Genomic DNA, 22212 nt, shown 5'->3' on the forward strand with positions numbered 1-22212 from the left:
GTCACTGTGTAGCCTGGATTCTTAGCATTTTTCTGTAAATTTTTGACCAGTTGCTGATCAATTAAATGCTCTACTTTAACGGCTAGCAGGTAAGGATACGCTAACAGTTAAGGCTACGCTAGCAGGTAAGGCTACGCTAATGGCCAAAGACTAAACTAGAAGGCAGCCACAGATTAACCTGAAACAGAGTCTGAAAAACAATAAAAATATTTTAACTAAAAAGACTAAAAATGGCAAATATAAAAAAAGATGCTGTGATAAAATACCAGTTCAGTGTTAAAGCTCGTCTCCCAAAACACTGTTGGTCCCTCCCTCTGATTTCACCCCTTTATTTGTGCACGCGCGCAGTACATGAGAGAAGTGCCCGGAGTGCTGCAGTATCTTGTCCGTTTTGCTGTTTTCCCCTCTTCTACATTTAGTACATTTAGTAAATAATAAAGAAATTAAGTTAGAATGCTGTATTGAGTCTAACTTGTCCTAATACCAAAATAACATGAATCTGCTAGGACGAACGAGTAAAGTTTCAATATGTGATTACACTCGTGTATCCCTCTGGATGACGTTGTTTATCAAACTTAGTGCATTTACGCGTGTATATGTGTTACATTGTTTATTTATTTCTATCTAGAGTTCAGAATTGCATGACTCCTCTGACGAAGAGTATGTCCCAGACGCCCCAACATCTTCCTCCAGAGGTCGGGCATCTAAACGAAGCCGTCAGGCGGGCTATGAAGGCCGTGGTCGGGGAGCGACGCGAGCACCCCGAGCCAAAAACGTCCTGCAGTCTCTTGGCCTGACAAGCCGTGGGATTGGTAACTTTTCTGGAAGTTGCTGATCCCTGATGCTCTCTCCTCCACAAGCAAAACAAATGTGTGCGCGGTTGCGTAGTGCGTAGCTCGCCCACCTCTGCATGGGCTTGCTTGCTGTGCGCGTAACCGTTGATTGACAGCATGACAAAGCTGAAGCTCGAACTTGATTGGTCGGCAGCGACCGGCGCTTTTTGGAATAACATGGGGGTCTATGAGAGGAAGGCGGAGCTCAGGAATAAATTTTCATATCACGTCATGCTAACATTATATTCACTGTTGCCAACTTAGCGACTTTCTCGCTAAATCTAGCGACTTTTCAAAGCTCCTAGCAACTTTTTTTTATCAAAAACGACTAGCGACAAATCTCGCAACTTTTTCTGCTGTTTTGGAGACTGATAGGAAAACTCAGCTCATTCTGCAGTTACTGTTTTCAACAAGCAGCAGGTGCTGCTGTGAGCTTCTCCCCCTCCCAGAGCACAGGCTGTCAGTCCAGTAACCCCTCAGCAGACCCAGTGAGGGGAGGGGGAGACCCACATCACTCCGCGGCCAGAGCCCTAGAGATAGTAAGAGTTGCGACACTCATGCTCTCGCAGCGGGGCGGTCACGTGGTTCATGTAAGCCTGAATAGTTCCAAACAGGCAGCGCTGTCATTTCTTTCTATGGGACTGAGAGCGGCGATTTCACGGTAAAAAAGGAATAAAATCACACCTCCAAGTACTTGTTTGATTATTAATTCATTGGAGTATGTATGTAAATGTCAGTTTTACATTTTGAGCCGTAAGGTGACATATTAAAGACACTTTTGGGGTTTTGGAGGGAATGTTTTACATTCGTGTTAGCATGGAAAATCGACTTTTACACAGAAATGTAAGATGATTGAAGATGTTAATTTTTGCCCAGCTGGATTATTGTATTTCCAGACAATGTCTATATTTCTCTGATTCACTTACCCGTAGTCTGGGAGTTATTGAAAAGCAGAGTAACAACAGTCCATTCAGCAGATAGTGTCCAGCCACTTCTGATGAGGCAGGAGTTGACTCACTATAACCATTTTAAGACATGCACAAAATATATATTCAAGAATAACAACTCATTATGCTTTGATGAAATAGTATGTTTTATTGACAATGGGAGAAACAATGAGGGTCTTCGTGTCTTCAGTGAGGGTTCTCGGGATACTGGTGGATAGATAGATACGATAGATATTAATAAATATATTTGTTAAATACTTACAAGTATAAGTTTATGCATTATAAAGGGTCTCATATAAAGGACGTAGTCTTGACAATTAAAAAGAGGCAGCTTGGTAGCTTTCAAAGAAGAGCTAACAAGCACAAGGCAATGCCTGAAAGTCGGTCATCTGCCAATATTCACAAATACAGATAAATGTATGCACCACAAAGGGCTTCTGATGTAATATAAAGACGTTAAAATTAAAAAGAGGTAGCGACTCATCAACAATTAATCCGTCAATATATCCCTGGAGATAACTTCACAGCTAACAGTAGAGTCGAGCTAAAAAAAAGTAGCAGAAATTCGGTCGTCTACCAAGATAAAATATATATGTAATTACGCTGTGCAAATACAAATAAAGCTCAGCATGTGCATCATAAAGAGCCTCTGATAAAATATAGGCAGTTGACAATTCAAAAGAGGTAGGCATTTCATCAACTTACCTCCACATATACTCAACGACCTGCAGTGCAAATGAACGGTGGCTGTCACTGTCGAAGCGGTGCTTGGAACTAAACAAGCCTCCACAACCCGGAAGTAGACCGAAAGAAAGCGTACAACGGCACCCTATGGGAGTGTCGCAACTCTTACTATCTCTAGGGCTCTGTCCGCGGCCAGACGGCAGATGAATCGCGCATGCGCAAAGTCACTACAGATCCCATCCAGACTTACGGAGCCATATAAACGAAAATGTTTCTTCACTGTCATGCTAAAATAAACCACAGCATTTAGCCTCTAGTGAAAAAACATATTTGGATGTTTTATACTCACTTTTTGGTCTATTCCACAATGTAATTCCTCTCTCCTACAACGTTGATTACAATTACATGCAAACTGGGAAATATGCAAAGTAGGCGATGACGTCATTTAGCGACTTCTAGCGACTTTTAGGACAGCCAATAGCGACTTTCCTTACTGAGGAGTTGGCAACAGTGCTTATATTATAATATCGAACTAGACTAACACATTTAAGCTTTGTTAAACAATGATACATAAATTGAAAACAAACGGAAACTCCGGACACGAGCTTTAAGATTTGGTTTTTTGAGAGCCATAACTTAGCAATTGGGGATTGAGTAATTATTGTCCTGGCCGGTTATTGTGGGTGAAACTTGTCATTTTTCTGTACATTTTTCACTGATTATTGATCAATTAAATGCTCTACTTCATGTCTGGTGGTCTTGGAAATGTCTCTCAGGCAGCAAAACTCAACAAGAAACGCAATACAGGATATCTACTCTCAAGGGTGACTAGGCTACGCTAATGGCTAGCGGGTAAGGATACGCTAACGGCTAAGGCTATGCTCACGGCTAGCGGCTGAGGCTAATGGCTAGCGGCCACAGATTAACCTGAAACAGAGTCTGAAAAAAATAATCTTTTGAGAGTGTAACAGACAAAAAACATCAAATATTAAAAGGATGCTGTGATAAAATACCAGTTCAATGCTCAAATTAAGATTTTGGAGATGATTCTTAAACCCCCAGTTGTTATGGCGTGGCTCAGGTGCATTATGTTAAGTCAAATTAAACCAGATTAAAGTAAATATACAGAACATGGAGTTGTGGAAATAACAAACTAAAGCTGCAGATGTCCAGAGAACCTTGTTACAGAAGTTAGCAGGCTTCTTTTTAGGTGTTTTTAATGTTGTGGAAAATGCTTCTGTTCTCAAGTGTTTGAGGTAAATGCTCCATCATCTTCATGAAGATGCCTCTTAATTGCAGACTTTGACTCGTATCTCCCTTTAAAGTGTGTTTTTTTTAATCGATCTACAGTTTCTGCTGTGTTTCTGGTTGGTCTGTTTTGGGTTTTGTTACAGCCAAATGTTGGCCTCGCTTCACTTTCATTAATGTTTTTGAACCATGTATGTAAATGGTTATGGTTAGGTTTAATGAGTTAGCCCTAACCCTTAACACTTGGAATCGATTCCAGATCTTTAAACGGGTCTACCCAGACATGAAACTTTCTTTTAGTAATTTGTCCAACAGCTTTTGAGCTTGGCGTCAAAAATTGCTGTAGTTCCTAAAAGCACCTCTTTAATTAAAGCTAAAAGTCTGCAGTTCAACCACATCTGGACATCGTAGTGGTGTTCGAGGCTGTGTTGATTCCAAATGCCAATGGAGCCAGTTGTCGCTGAGTTCAGCTTCTACACTACTGTTCAAAAGTTTTGGGTCACTTGGAAATGTCATTATTTTTGAAAGAACACCTTTTTTTCAATTAAGATAACATTAAATGAATGATAATCCAGTGTAGACATTGTTAATGTGGTAAATGACTATTCTATCTGGAAACAGCTGATTTTTAATGGAATATCTCCATAAGGGTACAGAGGAACATTTCCAGCAACCATCACTCCTGTGTTCTAATGCTACATTGTGTTAGCTAATTCTGTTGAAAGGCTCATTGATGATTAGAAAACCCTTGTGCAGTTATGTTAGCACATGGATAAAAGTGGGAGTTTTCATGGAAAACATGGAATTGTCTGGGTGGCCCTCGTAAGCTCATATAATCTGATTTATAGTCTGATTTGCAGTAAACCTTGAAGACCTTATAGAATGCATGCAAGCTTCCACATCTATCAGTCAACTCAAAAAGTAAATAAATAATAAATTCAATGAATTTCTTTTGGGATGCAATTTATTTGAAGTTAGATACAGAGGATGTAATTGACTGACAAAAGGCAGCGTATTTAGATGCACTGAGCAGTGCATCTGCAGGCGGTGTGAGCATCGGCGTATTCCCTCAGGTCCTCGCTTCTCTCGTACATGTTCACGGTGTTCAGGTTAGCTTCTGCACAAGTGGAAAAAGAAGCAGCGAGATTAGGAACTGTGTGATTTTCTTGTGTTACTGAAGCCGGCTGTCTTTTTGTTTGCAGACTCACCAGTGGGCAGGCAGTGGAACCCAACGTTGACTTTGCTAGTGTTCACGGGGTAGCAGCCGGGCAGACAGCGAAGAACCGGCTCAACGGAGTAGCATTTGGTATTCTGACCGTGAATGTTAACCTGCTTCTCCAGCCGCACAGACTCGTGCTTCAAACGGCACTCTGTGAGAGAACGAATAAGGTTAGAACCTCCTCACTGCACCGAACTGTTCTCGTCTACCTACCACCGTCTTTGCGTCTCACCGTTGGCGTCCCTGCAGCTCTTGCCTGGTACAACCCAGGACAGGGCATGGCTTTCTTCATTCTTGGCCAGGCGTCCGGAGGGAGTGCGATACTCCTGCCTGATCTCCCCATCAGCCTTTCCACAGAGTCCACAGGTCTGTCCCTTCATCCAGTCGGCAACCTTAATCTACATCCCAACATCAGAGGAGATGTTAAGAAACATCCAATTATCTGTCAAATTTCTTACTTTCAAGCACATATGAAAAGGGCTCCATGGTGTCTTGTTATTTTTTTTTACCTTCCATGAGTTCTTCTCAAAGTAGACCTCAGTGAGACCATATTTAGGTGCCACCACCGAGATGCCTTCACCTATCTGTCTGATCCTGATATCTTCTGTAAAACAAAACAAAAAAAAGTCAGTACTTAAAAGCACTTTTATAGAACTTTCAAATTAGTGATAGACCGATTATCGCCCTGGCCAGTTGTTGTGTTCCAATACTTGGCATTTTTCTATCCATTTTTGACCGATTATTGATCAATTAAGTGCTCTACTTCAGGTCTGACGGTCTCAGAAATGTCTGTCAAGCAGCAAAATCTCAACAGGAAACACAAAACAAGAAGTTAGCTTCTTTTGTGGTGGCTAAGGCTATGCTTAGCTTGTAGCTAAGTTAGAAGGCAGATTAACCTGAAACAGCATCTGGAAAACAATAATTAATAATCCTTTAAGATCTTAGTGGGCAATAAAAGTGATAGAACAGTGAAAGATCGAGAAAATAAACAAATTGATCAATCTTAGTCGATCCTACATAAACCAAAGAGATATTTTAATCACTCTTGTTTCTATTTTACATATCCAGTCATAGTCACCTTTATTAATGAAGCATTAGTCATGAATGCTAGGTTCTCTGCTATCGCATGCTGTTAAAACATTATGTTTAATGTATATTTGTTCAAATTGTCAGCCTTTCTTGAGTACCAATAAACCAAATCGGTCGATCCCTATTTCCAAACCTTCTTCCAGGAACGAACGATAAAGTTAAATGTTTCTGAACTCGAAGCTTTTGCAAAGATAAAAACAGTGAGCAGAAACCTGTGGGATGCTGGTAGGACTGGCTTCTAATGGGCATTTCCCTCGAGTTGACCTCGACAACCACCTGCCCGTCCTTCGGGTAGAGGTCAACATCGCTGCAAGGGCACAAATGTGAGTGTTGTGTAGTTTAGTCAGAGTTTGGATGAAAACCAGAGATTCTTGTTTGTTGTGAATGAACACTCACATGTCAGCAATCTTAATGTTGATGTGGTTGTGCTCCTGGGCGTCCTTCTTCAGCAGAACAATGAATTTCAGGTCCTGTGTGCAATCCGCTGCCAGAATCTGATAGCAGGATTGGGGCGTCTTGTTGGAGTATGTCCTGTTATTGAAAGTTTTAATGGTGTCTTGGGAGGAGAGGCATTCAGCTGAAAGGGAAATCATCACTTTAACCCTTGACTCATTGGAAAACGTCTGTGCCAGTGTGTTTCTTTTTTAAACTCCGTCAGCCGTTACCTGCACCAGCATGGGAAATAATGTCGTCGATTGAATCATTGAAGATATGTCTGATGTCAAATGGCAGATTGATGGGAAGATGCAGCCTGTAGACATTATGCTGTAGACGTAAGAGTCCCCAGTTAGACGAATACACTGAATAAATAGAAATGTGACTTCATATTTTTGGAGAGCAATGCGACTCTTCGTACCCTTAGTGTTTTCCAGATAAACTCAAGGGACCGGTTAGACGCTCTAAACACAGTCAGTGAGATCTGCTTGGTGCTGTTTCTGTCCTTTCCTCTAAACAAGTCGGAGAGCATCCGAGAAGGAATGCCCTTAAATGCCCTGTGAAAGGATTTTCCAAATGTCAGACATTTTGCATGGCCTGTAATGCGTGAGTAGGCTAAAGTGTGAAGTTTAAATGTATGACGTTTCATACATCTTAGCATAGTGCTTCATGGTAGAAGGGATTCTCTTCCACTGCACTCTGATGCGAGCTGCAGGCTTTTTACCAACGAGACCAGTTTCAACGGTCACTGTAGTGTTGTATTTGCTGCACTCTGGTCCCCAACTGAATCTAGCCTGTTAAGAAATAGTAGAAATGACAATAAGGCAGCTGGTTTTAAGTCCAGTCTTTTCCGTGGTGCCGTACGGACAGGTGTCTTACCATGGCTTTGTGCTTGCTAGACAGAACTCCATCAGCACAGATCTTCCACTTGGAATCAACAGCCAAGGGAGCTAGAATAACCTGAAGTCTGGCGGTAGGTTTGTCTAGGTAGGTGGCGACTTGGTATCCCTGCATCTTCTTGTTTTCCTTAACAGCGCGGAAGACGACGGCCAAGATAGCAGCTTCACTGCCCAGGAATTTGTTCTGCAGGGACAGTTGTGGTTAATTCATGGGAGTTCACCAATAAAACCCAGAAGAAGACTTGAGGAACAGTTTTACCTGTTTGTAGACACTCTCAAAGCTTGAGGCGCTGCTGCTGCTATTGTAACGTGCTGACGAGGTGGCCTTGGAATTGAGACCCTACGACGACAACAGATGCAACTCAAGAACCGCCGTGCAAAAGTCAAAACTGTACAATATGTTCTCATAGTTTGAAGCCCAACAGCAACATACCTGTTTCTTGTGGTTCTTCCTGAACCTCTTTGACTGACTCACATGCTGCTGAGAAGAAATGTTTCATTCAGCTTGCACATTGGCTATACTTATCATGTTGGTACTCCTTTCTGCAGAGTTACTGAATGATTTTTGAGATGCTTACCCTTGAGTGGCGGGAGCTGGAGCTAGAAGAGCTTGAACTTCCACTGAAGAGCGATGCAAGGCTTGATGCGGAGCTGGAACTGGAAGACCTGAACCTGGACCTAACAGAGCTGTGGCTGCGGCTGCTGCTGCGGCTGCTGCGGCTGCTGCTGCTGCTGCTGCTGCGACTGCTGCTGCGGCTGCTGCTGCTGCTGCTGCTGCTGCTGCTGCTGCTGCTGCGGCTGCTGCTGCGGCTGCTGCTGCTGCTGCTGCTGCTGCTGCTGCTGCTGCTGCTGCTGCTGCTGCTGCGGCTGCTGCTGCTGCTACTGCTACTGCTGCTGCTGCGGTGACTGCGGTGGTGTTTGACGAGTTGAACAGCTGTATCATTGACTTTGCTGCTGGGGCGAGATGAGGAGCTGGAAGAGGAGGACTTGGAGCTGCTGAACCTGCTGGACCTAGAAGAGGAGAGGGAGGCGGAAGAGGAGGAGGAGGAGGAGGAGGAAGACGAGCTATTGCCAGCATTAGGAACCAGGATTCTCTTGAGCTTCATCAGGATTGGTCTTCCCTCACGGATGGCTTCTTGGCTCACGGTGATCTGTTTGATGAGCTTCTCTGCAGCCCTCTGTCCAACTGCAACCTCCATCTCCAGTCTCTCAACGGTTTCACCTTCAACTGAAAATATAACAAATTAATTCTGTTAAAACTGATTTGTGCACAGAGCTTCTACAAGATGCACAAAAGTTTTGCTTCCTCACTGCTTACTGGGTTTGAAAGAAAGAGCAACAGCATATCTTCCAGCCGCTTTGTACAGAGGAGTGTCCTGGAGGTACGAAACGTTTTGGGTGGCAACCTTGAAGCAGGCCTTCAGTCCAACACCAACCATCTTAGCACAGTACTTCTTCTTCAACACTCTGGATTGGTTCTGCCTGGCAGCTTGCTCTTCCTGGGAAAGGATCTCCGAAGATTTGGACTTTGAGAAGAAGTTTACATGAATTATATTGCAGTTCTAGACCTAAACTGTTTAAAAGTTTGAGGTCTCCCAGACAATTTCATGTTGTCCATGAAAACTCCCACTTTTACCCAAGGATTTTCTAATCATCAATAAGCCTTTCGACACAATTAGCGAGCACAATGTAGCATTAGAACACAGGAGTGATGGTTGCTGGAAATGTTCCTCTGTACCCCTATGGAGATATTACATTAAAAATCAGCTGTTTACAGCTACAATAGTCATTCACCACATTAACAATGTCTACACTGGATTTATCATTCATTTAATGCTATCTTCATTGAAAAAATAATGCTTTTCTTTCAAAAATAAGGACATTTCCAAGTTACCCCAAACCTTTGAATGGTAGTGTAGATTGTAATTGTGTTTCTCTGTGTAAAACTCACCACACTGACAACAGCAGAAGACGCAACCTTAGATGTGAGAATCTCCGTTGAGCGGGATTTTGAGCGTTTTATAGGGATGATAGGAGTGAGTTTAGGAGCAGTTTCGTCATTCATTCTTGTTGTAGCAAAACTCTCAACTCTATTGAAGAGAAATGAGGATCATCTCAGTGCCAAAGACATGATGTTTCATATTTTCAAATGTACACGGTGAGTTAAAATGTTGATCTTACTCTGCAGCTGCAAAGGGTTCAGGCACTGAAACGGGCAGAGCTTCGATCTTAAAGCTCTCCTCCTGCATGTTGAAACTCGCGCCAATTTTGACCGGTGAGGTGAAGTTGAGTTTAGCTCTTGTAACTAGGGCAGCCTGGATGTAAGCAGTGTTCACCCCCATCACAGCAAATGAGTTTGCAACAGCACTAGAAGAAAAGGACATTTGTTATTTACATTTTTGTAATGAAATATTTGCTGCTTTTTGTATTTCAATGCCAGACTGTGTGCCTACCTTGGTCTGATCTCAGTGCTCAGCCGAATGTCTTTTTGCCAAAGGTCAGCAAGAGCAAAGTTGTCTGGCAGAGCTGGTGTTATGCTGGCAGAAACTAAGAGGACAAATCCATCCATCGGTTAGCGCATCACTTCCACTATTTGATGACGGATATTATGAAGTGTATTAAAAACAAGCACGCTTTTTTCAGGATTTTCTCAGTGAAGTTTGCAAAGAATTTACAAACACTTATTTTTAGGCTCCGAGCACCAAATGGTGTGTAGGCCCTATTAAAACCAATGGATTTTTTCGTGTTATTTTTTCTCATTCTTCATCCGCTTTTTCAATCGGAATTTTCAAGGTTTAAAAATACTGAAAAATGCGTGAAAATTGGCACACAGATCAGGACCAGCGAAAAAATTTGACATTTTAGAGAAATGGCCCAAATGTGGGCCAAAATGGCTCAATAGCATTCCCTGGAAAGATTCAAACATTTACTACTGCCAAAACGTGCCACTTAGAGCTATGAATTTTGGTAGGCATGTGTAACTCATCAACACCCACAAAAAAGTAATTGACATCCATGCCCAAAACCCAACAGGAAGTAGGGATGGGAATTTTGGAGTGATGTGGGTCTCCTCTAATCAGACACTGGGACTGCTGCGGGGTTACTGGACTGACAGCCTGTGCTCTGGGAGGGGGAGGAGCTCACAGCAGCACCTGCTGCTTGTTGAGGACAGTCACTGCAGAATGATCCAAGTTTTCCTGTCAGAGTCTCCAAAATGGCAGAAAAAGTCGCTAGATTTGTCGCTAGTCGCTTTTGACAAAAAAAAAAGTCGCTAGGACGCTTTGGAAAATCGCTAGATATAGCGAGAAAGTCGCTAAGTTGGCAACACTGGTTTCTGCTTACACAGCTGACAGGCAACCTTGTTGTCATCTGCTGCATGAAAATACTGCCAAATGGTGCTGATTTTCTTACGCGGGAGCGTCACCATCTTCCCACTTTACCTTTCCAAACTTTCTTCCCCAAACTGTGTGGCCCCGCCCCCTGCTACGTGTGAGGAGAGGGGAGGAGGAGCAATTCTCTCCCTGGTTGCTCAGCCTGTTTACAAAGAAGCCAAGGCAGAGGCACGAAGAACAAGGTGCATGATGCTTAATGCAGCGTTTAACCTATTAGTAAAATACTAAACGTTTAATAAATGAGTAGGCGGTTAAACGATTAAACAACTAGTCGCGCACATCCCTAACAGGAAGTCAGCCATTTTGAATTATGTGTTATATATTGGGCAATTTTGCAACATATTTGGACATTTTCAAAAGCTATAAACTCAGTCGGGTAAACCCAGACAGAGCTCAGATTTCGCGAGGAGGTACAAAAAATCTAATAATAAAAGTGTGAAAATCTGGCAAAAAAAAAAAATCCAATTAGATTAATTTAACCAAGCAAAACTGTAAGATAACATTTTAAAAATTATTTAGAATTTTTCAGAAATGAATCTACTTTTTTTAAAAAAAAATAATGGAAAACTTCTGTAAAATGATATTTGTTTGCTCATTTAAATACAGTAAAAACTCTGTAATTATATGGTCACACATCATGAAAGAACCAATTAAAATTTGACAGGAATTGGTTCACGGTTAACATTAAAATTAATCTTTTTATTTTTGTATCACATTTGTAGTTATTGTGTGCATTTTCCCAAAACAGGGAAAATGTATAAAATAATTGTTCACAGCTGTACAGTAGACAAGATAACTGGGATAAATGAGAGATGTAACCATCTGAGATGTGTTTGTTTTCTGGTTTCTGCTCACCTTTAATCTTTGCAGCGGTCACGGCAGCGGTGTACAGACTGAGCTCCATTGGAATACCTGCGATGGTCGGCAGTATGCGACGCACCTCAGTGATCAGCAGAGGTTTGGCGAAGTGGTAGGAAGCACCATCTTGCAGGGTCTGGACAGCCTCTCTACCAAGCTTCCGAGCTTCTTGTTCTTTAGATCGAACTTTACCAGCGAACTGCAGAAGAACAACGTTGTATTGTGTCATGCAAAATCACAACGAAGCTGGCGTTGAAGTTGACAAGTGGTTGTTGGACTCGTACCTCGATGGCCTGATTGACCAAGGTTTTGTCAATGTTGGCATACGCAACTTCTTGTCCAAAGAGCTTGACGTAGAAAGAGGCCAAGGGCTTGCTGTTGGGCTGAGACCTCCACTGGGACAACTGTGGATGAAATAAACACACAAACCAAACTTATCGTCAGGCTTCCTCATGTGACGCCGTATCATGTTTCATGCTTGACATTGTTCTCTGCTGCTTACGGCGCTGATGACACGCTTCATCTTGTTGATCCTGTCGGCATTGTCAAGAAGCGAAGGGTTTTTCAGTAAGGCCTCCTGCAGTCCCTCGGTTCTCACTCCAACCTAGGAGGAAGAGATCGCTGTTAAAGGAGCTCTTCAAATAGCAGTTGGATGTGGGGCGGATTGTCTTTCCCATTTACCTCCAGAATGTCAGCGGCAGCTCCTGCGATGTAGGCTCTGGTCTTAGCCATGATGGATTTGGGAAGAATGGTGGCGGCGTCGTTGATGTAGAAAGCGCTGGCAGCAGCACCAAGCATGTAAGGACCTGAGAGACAGATGGATGAGATGCAGTTAGCTGAGGCCAAACAGAAACTTGAGGTGACTTAAAACAGGCGTGACGTAGTGTTTTACTGCTGTAGGTCTCCATATGGATGGCTCTGCTGTAGCGCATGCTCAGTCTGTCCAGCTGTGGGCCTAAGATCTTGAGGGCGACGTTGCAAGCGGCAGCCCTGCAATGAACGTGTCCGAGAGCTCAGCAAACATGGATTGGTTGATGCATTTGGATGTGATGGTGGAAATGCTCTTACAGTGGGGCGTGGATGGGGCTGGTGCTTCTGGTCAGAGACTTCATGTGAGAGTAAGTGAAGCTTGCAACCTGCAGATTCTTCTCCCTCTTCACAATGTTGGCGAGAGTGATCACCAGAGCTATCGGAGGCCTTGTCTCAAACATCACAATGCAAGACAGCATACGGAGCTCTGGGGGAAGAGCACTGTCCATGAAGAGCTGAAGAGCATACTCCTGGACCTAATTCACAGGGGAAAGCAAACTCAGTATGGAGTTGAAACGAGAGCAGTTTGAAATATTCTTTGATGCTGGGGTTTTACCATCCTGGGCTCCTTCTTAGCAATGTTCCTCATTGCCATGATGGCTTCGGCGTGGACTTTCGTAGGCTGATTTGCAGCTGCGGTGCCATGAATGGGCAGGTACTTTGAGATTTTCTTGAGGCTAGCAGGGTGCCCGGCATTTCCGAGAGCTTTCAGGTACAGGATCACATTCTCTTCCTTTTCCAAGTCGCTCTTTGTGAAATGGTCATAGATGGACTGTTGGAGGAAACGAGACTTTCAGATGCCTTTTTTCTTGTCCAGAAATGTGCCCAAAACTTTGCGGAAGCATGAAAAAAAACCCAAATCTTTCTCACTTTTAGGAGTTCAGGAGAACAAGCAGTCATCTCAGAGCAGTGCCTGTAGATCATGGTACCATAACCAAGGAGGAGGATTTCACGCTGAATTGGCTTCTCCATGAATTGTTTGTTGTTGATCACCATCTAGAACAGTGCAATTTTCAGAAATGTTTCACACTTCTATTCTCCTAGCAAAAAAAATGTGGCTTGCTCTGGGGTTTACCCACCCGGAACAGCTCCAAGGACTCATTGCTTGCTGTCACCATGTGGATAGAGCCAATCAGAGCCTGAGCTACTTCAAGAATCGACGGCTGCTCAACCTGGGGCTGGCTAGCCAGGGACGGGTCAGCCGGGGGCTGCTCAGCCAGGAGTTGGTCCTTGAAGAACTGCAGAGAAGCAGGAGTTGCGGTGACAGTGATGGAATCCAAGAGCCATCGTCTGAAAATCCACAAAGAAAGTAAGTCAAAAATGTATGTATTTTGACATGTTATGCAAATTTCCCTGCACGAAAAGTCACCTATAGACAGGCATGTTGATGTATTTCTTCCAGAGGTTGGCCAGGTCTTCATGCTTCATTTTACGGAGGAGCTGAAATAATTCCACAAACTTCATGGGGGCGTCCTCGTGCACAGTCTCCTCATTGTGGGACACCAGGTGTTTCAGAATCTCGTCAATCTGAACGACCTGGTTTACAGATTGAAAGGTAAATATGGCAACGATGCAAACATTTGACTTCATAGATATTTTAAAACTGTCTGAAACATTACCAGGGGGGTTGCACTGCTGGTCTTATTCATCTGAATGGGTGTGTGGATGAGGTCAGTGGGGATCTCATACTTGAGAGATCCATGGTGAACATACTGAGCACTGATGGGTTGCATACCGATTTGACGGTACTCTTTAAAGATCAAGGATTGCCTTAAAAGCAATGTGGAAAAACAAAAGGTGAGTTTTCAGCTCCATTAAATACCCAAACTGACCTTATTACATCCTCAGTGTGCGTTGAGATACCTGGTCTCCATCTGAGCAGCTCCTTTCTTCTCACTGAAAGGTGAGAACTGGATCAGCTCGAATGCTCTCACTTCCCTGAGCTCGACGCCACCCTCAACTTCCTTCAGGACGTAGCTGTATGTGGTGGTTCCTCTGAGGTTTTTGATGTCCTACAATGACAAAAGCACATAGTTGCTCGTTCATGCTGCTTTACTCTTCCATGGACGCGGTGAAATGAGTTTCAAACTTACCTCCTGGCACTTGACGCATTTCTCCATGTACGCCAACCCCATGTCCATGATGATCTTCTCCTGACAGTGGTTCATGTCCCTGGTCTTGGTCAGAAGGATGCGCTCGGCTTTCTCGTCTTCAGAAATGGCGTAGAGGGTCTTGCAAATTCCCTGAGTTCCAGCCTAATGAGCAGAACACATTTAGCACTGAGATTTCGTTCCCAGATTTACAATCAGGGCTGCTAGATCTTTGACAAACCTCCTGCAGTTCGTAGACATTGTGCGTCTTCTTGATGTTGAGCTGAAGGACGCCCAGGATACCTCTGTAGATGTTCAGCACCATCGGCGAGACTTCCAGAGGGGCGTACATCTTGTCGACCATGCCGCCGGCATATTCAAACTTGATGGCCTTGTCAAACTGACTTTTCAGCTCTGAAGTCAGCGTGCTCGCCTTGACGAACTTCTCCTGAGGCCAAATGCCATTGTACTCGTAGAACGCATAATCCTCAAGCTGCAGGAGGAAAACAGGATTCAATCTTTAACTAATATAGAGCAACTTTAACTAATATAGTGCAACTTTAACTGATATAGAGCAACTTTAAGTTAACATAGAGCAACTTTAATATAGAGCAACTTCCATTCATTTAGAGCAACTTTAACTAACGTAGAACAACTTTAATTAATATAGAGCAACTGAAATTCATGTACACTACCGTTCAAAAGTCTGGGGTCACTGAGAAATGTCCTTATTTTTGAAAGAAAAGCACTTTTTTCATTGAAGATAACATTAAATGAATCAGAAATTCAGTCTAGACATTGTTAATTAAATAACATAGAGCAACTTATATAATATAGAACTACGTTAACTAATATAAAGCAACTTTCACTCATTTTGAGCAGCTTAAGCAAATAATATCAACTTTAGCTAATATACAGCAACATTAATGAATGTACACTACCATTCAAAAGTTTGGGGTCACTTAGAAATGTCCTTATTTTTGAAAGAAAATCTGTTTTTTCACTGAAGATAACCTTAAATGAATTATTAATCCAGTCTAGACTTTGTTAATAATCAAATAATATCAAGCAACTGTAACTGATACCATCAATTTTAATGAATATAGAGCAACTTTTGGTTAATACAGAGCAACTTTAGGTTAATATAGTGCAACTTTAAGTTAATATAGAGCAATTTTAACTAATATAGAGCAACTTCAAGTTAATATTGAGTAACTTCAGGTTAAAATAGAGCAACTTTAGGTTAATATAGAGCAAGTTTAACTAATATCGAGCGACTTTAGATTTATAGAGAGCAATTTTAACTCATTAAGAGCACCTTTAACTAATATAGAGCAACATTTACTAATATAGAGCAACTTTAGGTCAATATAAAGCAACTTCAACTCATTTAGAGCACCTTTAACTAATATAGATGCTAATTTCGAGCAGTTGGCATTTCACAGGTTATGATTATAGCAGCTGACACGTCAGTTTTGCTCTTTACCTTCAGCATGTAGTTGTTTTGGCCTTGAGCACTGATGAGGACTTTGCTGGTGAAGTTGAGTCCGGCTCGTGCCAGACCTTCCTCCGGCAGGCCGCCCAGGATCAGCGTTTCATACTTGTAGATGTAAGTTTTGCCAGCAGCAAATTCCAGAGCTGTAAGCACAGTTTCACTCAGTGAGGACGGCACTGTACCAACAGAAGTCGACTAAATTTAACATTAGCTGCAGTAGCAGAGCATCAAACTTACCAAGGTGGTGAGGTTCACAGGCTGAAATTAGATCAAAAAGAAATTAATAAATGGTCAAACTCTTGTACCAATATTTAGATATCACAGTAGAAATGCTAAAAATACTGAAACATAAACTTTAAGGGTTACATGATGCAAAAATTAAAATACAGTAAAATGATGCTTGAGAGCATTTATACTAATTTGGATCGGTCCTTATTTTTTAAAGAAACTAACTCATTTAGAGCAACTTTAACTAATACAGAGCAACTTTCATTTTGAGCAACTTTAACTATTATAGAGCAACTTTACTTTATATAGAGCAAGAGCAACTTTAACTAATGTAGAGGAACTTTAATGTAGAGAAAATTCAGGTTAATATAGAGCAACTTTAACGAATATAAAGCTACTTTATTTAATATAGAGCAACTTCAATGCAGAGCAACTTTAACTCATATAGATCAGCATTAATGTAGAGCACCTTTAACGAATATCGAGCAACTTTAACAATTATCGATCAACTTTAACTAATATAGAGCAACTTTAGCAAATATAGAACAACTTCAACTAATGTAGAGCAACTTTAACTAATATAAAGCTACTTTACTCAATATAGAACAACTTTAACTAATATAAAGCTACTTTACTTCATATAGAACAACTTTAATTAATATAGAGCAACTTTAACTAATATAAAGCTACTTTACTCAATATAGAACAACTTTAACTAATATAAAGCTACTTTACTTCATATAGAACAACTTTAATTAATATAGAGCAACTTTAACTAATATAAAGCTACTTCACTCAATATAGAACAACTTTAACTAATATAAAGCTACTTCACTCAATATAGAACAACTTTAACTAATATAAAGCTACTTTACTTAATATAGAACAACTTTAATTAATATAGAGCAACTTTAACTAATATAAAGCTACTTTACTCAATATAGAGCACCTTTAACTAATGTAGAGCAACTTTAATATCGAGCAACTTTTACTAATATCAAGCAACTTTAATATAGAGCAATTTTAGCAAATATAGAGCAACTTCAACTAATGGAAAGCTACTTTACTCAATATAGAGCAACTTTAACTAATGTAGAACAACTTTGATATAGAGCAAATTTAACAAATATAGATCAGCTTTAACTAATGTAGAGCAACTTCAACTAATGTAAAGCAACTTTAACTAATATGGAGCAACTTTAACGAATGCAGAGCAACTTTAATGTAGAGCAACTTTAACTAAAATAGAGCAACATTAACTATTATAGAGCAACTTTAGCAAATATAGAGCAACTTTAACTAATATAGAGCAACTTAATTTCATGTACACTACCATTCAAAAGTTTAGATCTCTTAGAAATGTCCTTATTTTTGAAGGAAAAGCAGTTTTTTTTCAATGAAGATCACATTAAATGAATGATAAATCCAGTGTAGACATTGTTAATGTGGTAAATGACTATTCTAGCTGGAAACGGCTGATTTTTAATGGAATATCTCCATAGGGGTACAGAGGAACATTTCCAGCAACCATCACTCCTGTGTTCTAATGCTACATGGTATTTTAATTTTACTAATTTGTAAGAACTTAATTCAGTGTTGAAGCAGTTCACTTAAGTCGGCCCAACTATTAGTTTTCTTCACTGTACAGCCCAAAAATTATAACCTAAAAGGCATAACGTGGAAACATCCAGATCCAAAACTAGGTTTAAGGAAACGGGATGCTACTCACCCACGAAGGCCACAGTCAGGGCAAGCACAACCGCTCTCATGGCTGATGAGGTTGTGAAGCTCTGCAGAGTCGGTCGTCCTTTTAAAGGGAGGTTTGGTGCTGAAAAAACAAAACCCATCAGGATGTCAGGGAGGTTTGACATGAACCCTGGCATGTTTGATTGCCGCCTTCCATCAGACAGATAATAGATTAATAATTAATTGCTCATATTTTACTGACAGGGCGCAATGGAAAGTTAGGGTCACCTCACCTTGTTCTTATCAGAGGTCAAACTTCAGCATCGTGTTTCAAAATGTTTTCTATGTTTCACAACTGATGATGATACACATTCATTCTTTCCACAATGGAAGTCAAATGTTTTTCAGAAGGTTCTTCACAACTCTGTAGCAGAAGTTCCCATAAATGTGTGGTTCTTGTAGGTTCTTTGCTTTCACTCTTCTGTCCAGTTCATCCCAAACCAGCTCCATGGGGTTTAAGTCTGGAGACTGTGCTGCCACTCCATGTTTTCTTGTTCTTTTTTCCTAAGGTAGTTCTGGCATAGCTTGGACTTATGTTTTGGGTCACCATCTTGCTGTAGGATGAACGCCTGACCAACTAGGACCATACCAGAGGGTACTGCATGGCACTGCAGAATGCTGTGGTGGCTGTTTAGGTTCACTTCCAGAACCAGACCTCCTCAGAATCAGATGATTCTTCATCTACAGTAACATCAATATATGTAATGAATCTATAACAGGTTTTAAGGAAAAATTCTAAGGCATTGTAGATGATTTTTGAGTAATTTTGACAAATTAGGGTTCATTTTTGACTCTTTTTTGAATTTTGGAAAGGTTTAAGTCCTTTTGGACATGATTTGAGGCATATTGAATAAATTCTTGAGTCATTTTGGGAATTTTTTGGTCATTTTCTCAAAGTTTCAGGGCAAAGTTGAAAAAGTTGGAGCTATTGTGGAACTAGTTGGTTCTTGAAAAAATTAATGAAAAACAGATTTACTTTTCAGATTGTGAGGCCTGGACTGGATGTAAAACTTATTTGTGTAACATTTTTGTAATTTTTTTATCTCGCTTTTGTCCTTGTGTCTTGCTTTTGTCATCGTTTTGTCTCATTTTGTGTTGTTTTGTGTTTTTCTTTCCTGTTATGTCTCGTTTGTGTTGTTTCACGTCTCTTTCGGACATTTTTCTCTCCTTTCTGTTGTTCTGAGTCTTGCTTTTGTCGTTTTGACTCGTACTGATGAAGTTGCAGAAGTTCCCATAAATGTGTAGCACTTGTAGGTTGTTTTGTTTTCACCCTTCTGTCCAGTTCATCCCAAACCAGCTCCACGTTTAAGTCTGGAGACTTTCTCAGCTACGGACTTGAAAGAAAATTGGAAAGGAAGTGGCATTCCACTAGTTTAGAGGAAGTTTACGTAGCTTGGAAAAAGAGTCTAGTGATTTATTAAAACAAAAAACTTTTTGTAATGCCAGGACAACATATTATTCATTGTTAATAAAGGAAAACAAGAACAACCCCAGGTTTCTCTTCAGCTCTGTAGCCAGGCTGACAAAGACTCAGAGCTCTGTTGAACCTTGTATTCCTTTAGCTCTGAGCAGAAATGACTTCATGAGCTTCTTTACAGATAAAATTATGACCAGAGAAGAAATTAATCTGGCTCTTCCCACAAATGTCACACATGCTTTAGAACTTTCTGTAAGACCTGATGAATATTTAGAATCTTTCACTCCTATACATCTCTCTTAACTAATTTCAACAGTTTCTACATCCCAACCATCGACATGTCTTTTAGATCCTGTCCCAACTAGACTCTTCAAGGAGGCTTTACCTTTAATTAATTCTTCAATGTTAGATCTGATTCATCTCTCACTAGTAACAGACTGTGTACCACAGGCTTTTAAGGTTGCTGTAATCAAACCTTTACTTTAAAATCCCACTCTAGATCCAGATGTTTTAGCTAACTATAGACCATTATCCAACCTCCCATTTCCCTCTAAAATTCTGGAGAGAACATTTACAAACGAATAGTTTGAAGAGTTTCAATCTCTGTGCTATGATGCTTCAGGGTGCATCATAGCACAGAAACAGCTCTGGTGAAAGTTACTAATGACCTCCTCATAGCGTCAGATAATGGTCTGGTCTCTATACTGTTTTGTTGGACCTTAGTGCAGCATTTGACACCATCGACCACAAACTTTTATTACAGGACAGCACTAGACTGGTTTAAATCCTACTTATCAGACAGGTTCCAGTTCGTGCATGTCACCAATAACTCATCTGAACATAATAAGGTTAATCATGGAGTTCCTCAGGGTTCTGTCTTAGGACCGATACTGTTCACATTATATATGCTTCCTTTCGGCAATATTATTAGAAAGCTCTGTATTAATTTCCATTGTTACGCTGACGACACTCAATTGTATTTATCTATGAAGCCAGATGAAATCAGCTGACCAGACTGCAAGACTGTCTTAAGGATATAAAGACCTGGATGACCTGTAATTTCCTGCTACTAAATTCAAACAAGACTGAAGTCATTGTATTTGGCCCCAAACATCTTAGAAACTCACTTTCAAAGCATATAGTTACTCTGAATGACATTACATTGGCCTCCAGTACGACTGTGAGGAACCTTGGAGTTATTTTTGACCAGGACATGTCCTTTAACTCACACATAAAACAAATCTGTAGGACTTCCTTTTTTCACCTGAGAAATATTGTAAAAATCAGGAACATCCTGTCTCAGAGTGATGCAGAAAAACTAGTCCATGCATTTGTTACTTCCAGGCTTGACTGTTGCAATTCCTTATTATCAGGTTGTCCAAATAGTTCTCTGTCTACAACTGATCCAAAACGCTGCACCCAGAGTACTGACAGGAGTTAGTAAGAGAGTCCAGGATCTTTCTGCATGGAGTTTGCATGTTCTCCCTGTGCATGCGTGGGTTTTCTCCAGGTACTCCGGCTTCCTCCCACAGTCCAAAAACATGCTGAGGTTAATTGATTATTCTAAATTGCTCGTAGATGTGAATGCGAGTGTGAATATTTGTCTGTATATGTAGCCCTGTGATAGACTGGCGGTCTGTCCCCTGCCTTCGCCCGAGTCAGCTGAGATAGACTCCAGCACCCCCCATGACCGTAATGAGGATCAAGCGGTGTATAGAGAATGGATGGATGGTTTCTCTTCATTGGCTTCCTGTTAAATCTAGAATAGAATTCAAAATCCTTCTTCTAACATTTAAAGCTCTTAAAGCTGCTGTCCGGAGTTTGAATCGCAGCGTCTCCCAAAACACTGTTGGTCCCTCCCTCTGATTTCGCCCCTTTATTTGTGCACGCGCGCAGTACATGAGAGGAGTGCCCGGAGTGCTGCAGCATCTCGCCTGTTTTGCTGTTTTCCACTCTTCTACATTTAGTACATTTAGTAAATAATAAAGGAATTACGTTAGAATTCTGTATTGAGTCTAACTTGTCCTAATACCAAAATAACATGAATCTGCTAGGACGAACGAGTAAAGTTTCAATATGTGATTACACTCGTGTATCCCTCTCGATGACGTTGTTTAGCAAACTTAGTGCATTTACACGTGTATATGTGTTACATTTATTTGTTTCTATCTAGAGTTCAGAATTGCATGACTCCTCTGACGAAGAGTATGTCCCTGTCACGCTCAGGGGTAGGAAGCGGTGCAAGAACTCGGATCAGGTGTGTTAATGGTTCTTTATTGCTGAAGGAGGGGAGTGTTTAGTGGAGGAAGGGTTGGCTGTGGGGGTTCGCAGGGCTGGGGATCTCGGCTGGGTTTTGGCTGTGGTTCAGGGCTTGGTCTGGGCTGTGGTTCCGGGGTCCGTCTCGGGCGTGGTTCGGTTCGTGGTCGTGGCTGTGGATGTCTTTTGGCTGTGGTTCTAGGCTCGGCCTGAATCGTGGTTCGGTTCGTGATCGTGGCTGTTGATTTCTCTTGGCTGTGGTTCTAGGCTCGGCCTGGGTCGTGGTTCGGGTCGTGGTCGTGGCTGTAGATTTCCCTTGGCTGTGGTTCTAGGCTCGGCCTGAATCGTGGTTCGGTTCGTGATCGTGGCTGTGGATTTCTCTGGGCTGACTGCCTGTGCTGGGTCCGGGATTCGTTCAGGCTGAGCAACTGGAACTGTGAAGGCAGACAGAGGACAAGAGATTTACTGTTCGTTGATTTCAATTCCGATTTCAGAATATCTAGACAAGGATTCGTATGGCATGAGCTTGGCTGGAGAGTCACTAACATGGTAGTCGTATAACAATC

The 22212-nt window shown here is 41.5% G+C and overlaps 1 protein-coding gene across 1 annotated transcript; it reads right to left on the bottom strand.

Annotated features, from left to right (window-relative positions):
• Positions 1–4675: 4675 nt before the first annotated feature.
• On the bottom strand, positions 4676–17996 carry LOC110967804 (vitellogenin-1-like). Its single transcript, XM_051947414.1, has 33 exons — positions 17953–17996; positions 15991–16159; positions 14746–14997; positions 14508–14669; positions 14278–14426; positions 14034–14184; positions 13784–13950; positions 13494–13704; positions 13285–13410; positions 12971–13186; positions 12673–12890; positions 12497–12594; positions 12286–12410; positions 12107–12208; positions 11852–12008; positions 11602–11769; positions 9808–9901; positions 9536–9721; positions 9309–9444; positions 8673–8880; positions 7933–8582; positions 7788–7832; positions 7614–7694; positions 7335–7538; positions 7107–7249; positions 6877–7012; positions 6686–6785; positions 6417–6597; positions 6233–6327; positions 5441–5535; positions 5164–5329; positions 4921–5082; positions 4676–4829 (listed from the first exon to the last, which is right to left on the bottom strand). The coding sequence occupies exons 1-33, from the start codon at positions 17994–17996 to the stop codon at positions 4729–4731; spliced, it is 5298 nt and encodes a 1765-aa protein (XP_051803374.1). The 3' UTR covers positions 4676–4728.
• Positions 17997–22212: the final 4216 nt, after the last annotated feature.

Source organism: Acanthochromis polyacanthus, chromosome 4, assembly GCF_021347895.1.
Source record: "Acanthochromis polyacanthus isolate Apoly-LR-REF ecotype Palm Island chromosome 4, KAUST_Apoly_ChrSc, whole genome shotgun sequence".
Classification (NCBI taxonomy): domain Eukaryota; kingdom Metazoa; phylum Chordata; class Actinopteri; family Pomacentridae; genus Acanthochromis; species Acanthochromis polyacanthus.

Excerpts from the sequence above, each read along its gene's own strand:
- LOC110967804 (XM_051947414.1), bottom strand. The coding sequence starts at position 17,996 with ATGAGAGCGGTTGTGCTTGCCCTGACTGTGGCCTTCGTGGGTGA. Across the intron at positions 12,411-12,496 it reads CCATATGGAGACCTACAGCA|GTCCTTACATGCTTGGTGCT; the intron begins GTAAAACACTAC and ends TCTGTCTCTCAG. Across the intron at positions 7,695-7,787 it reads GGAAGAACCACAAGAAACAG|GGTCTCAATTCCAAGGCCAC; the intron begins GTATGTTGCTGT and ends TTGTCGTCGTAG.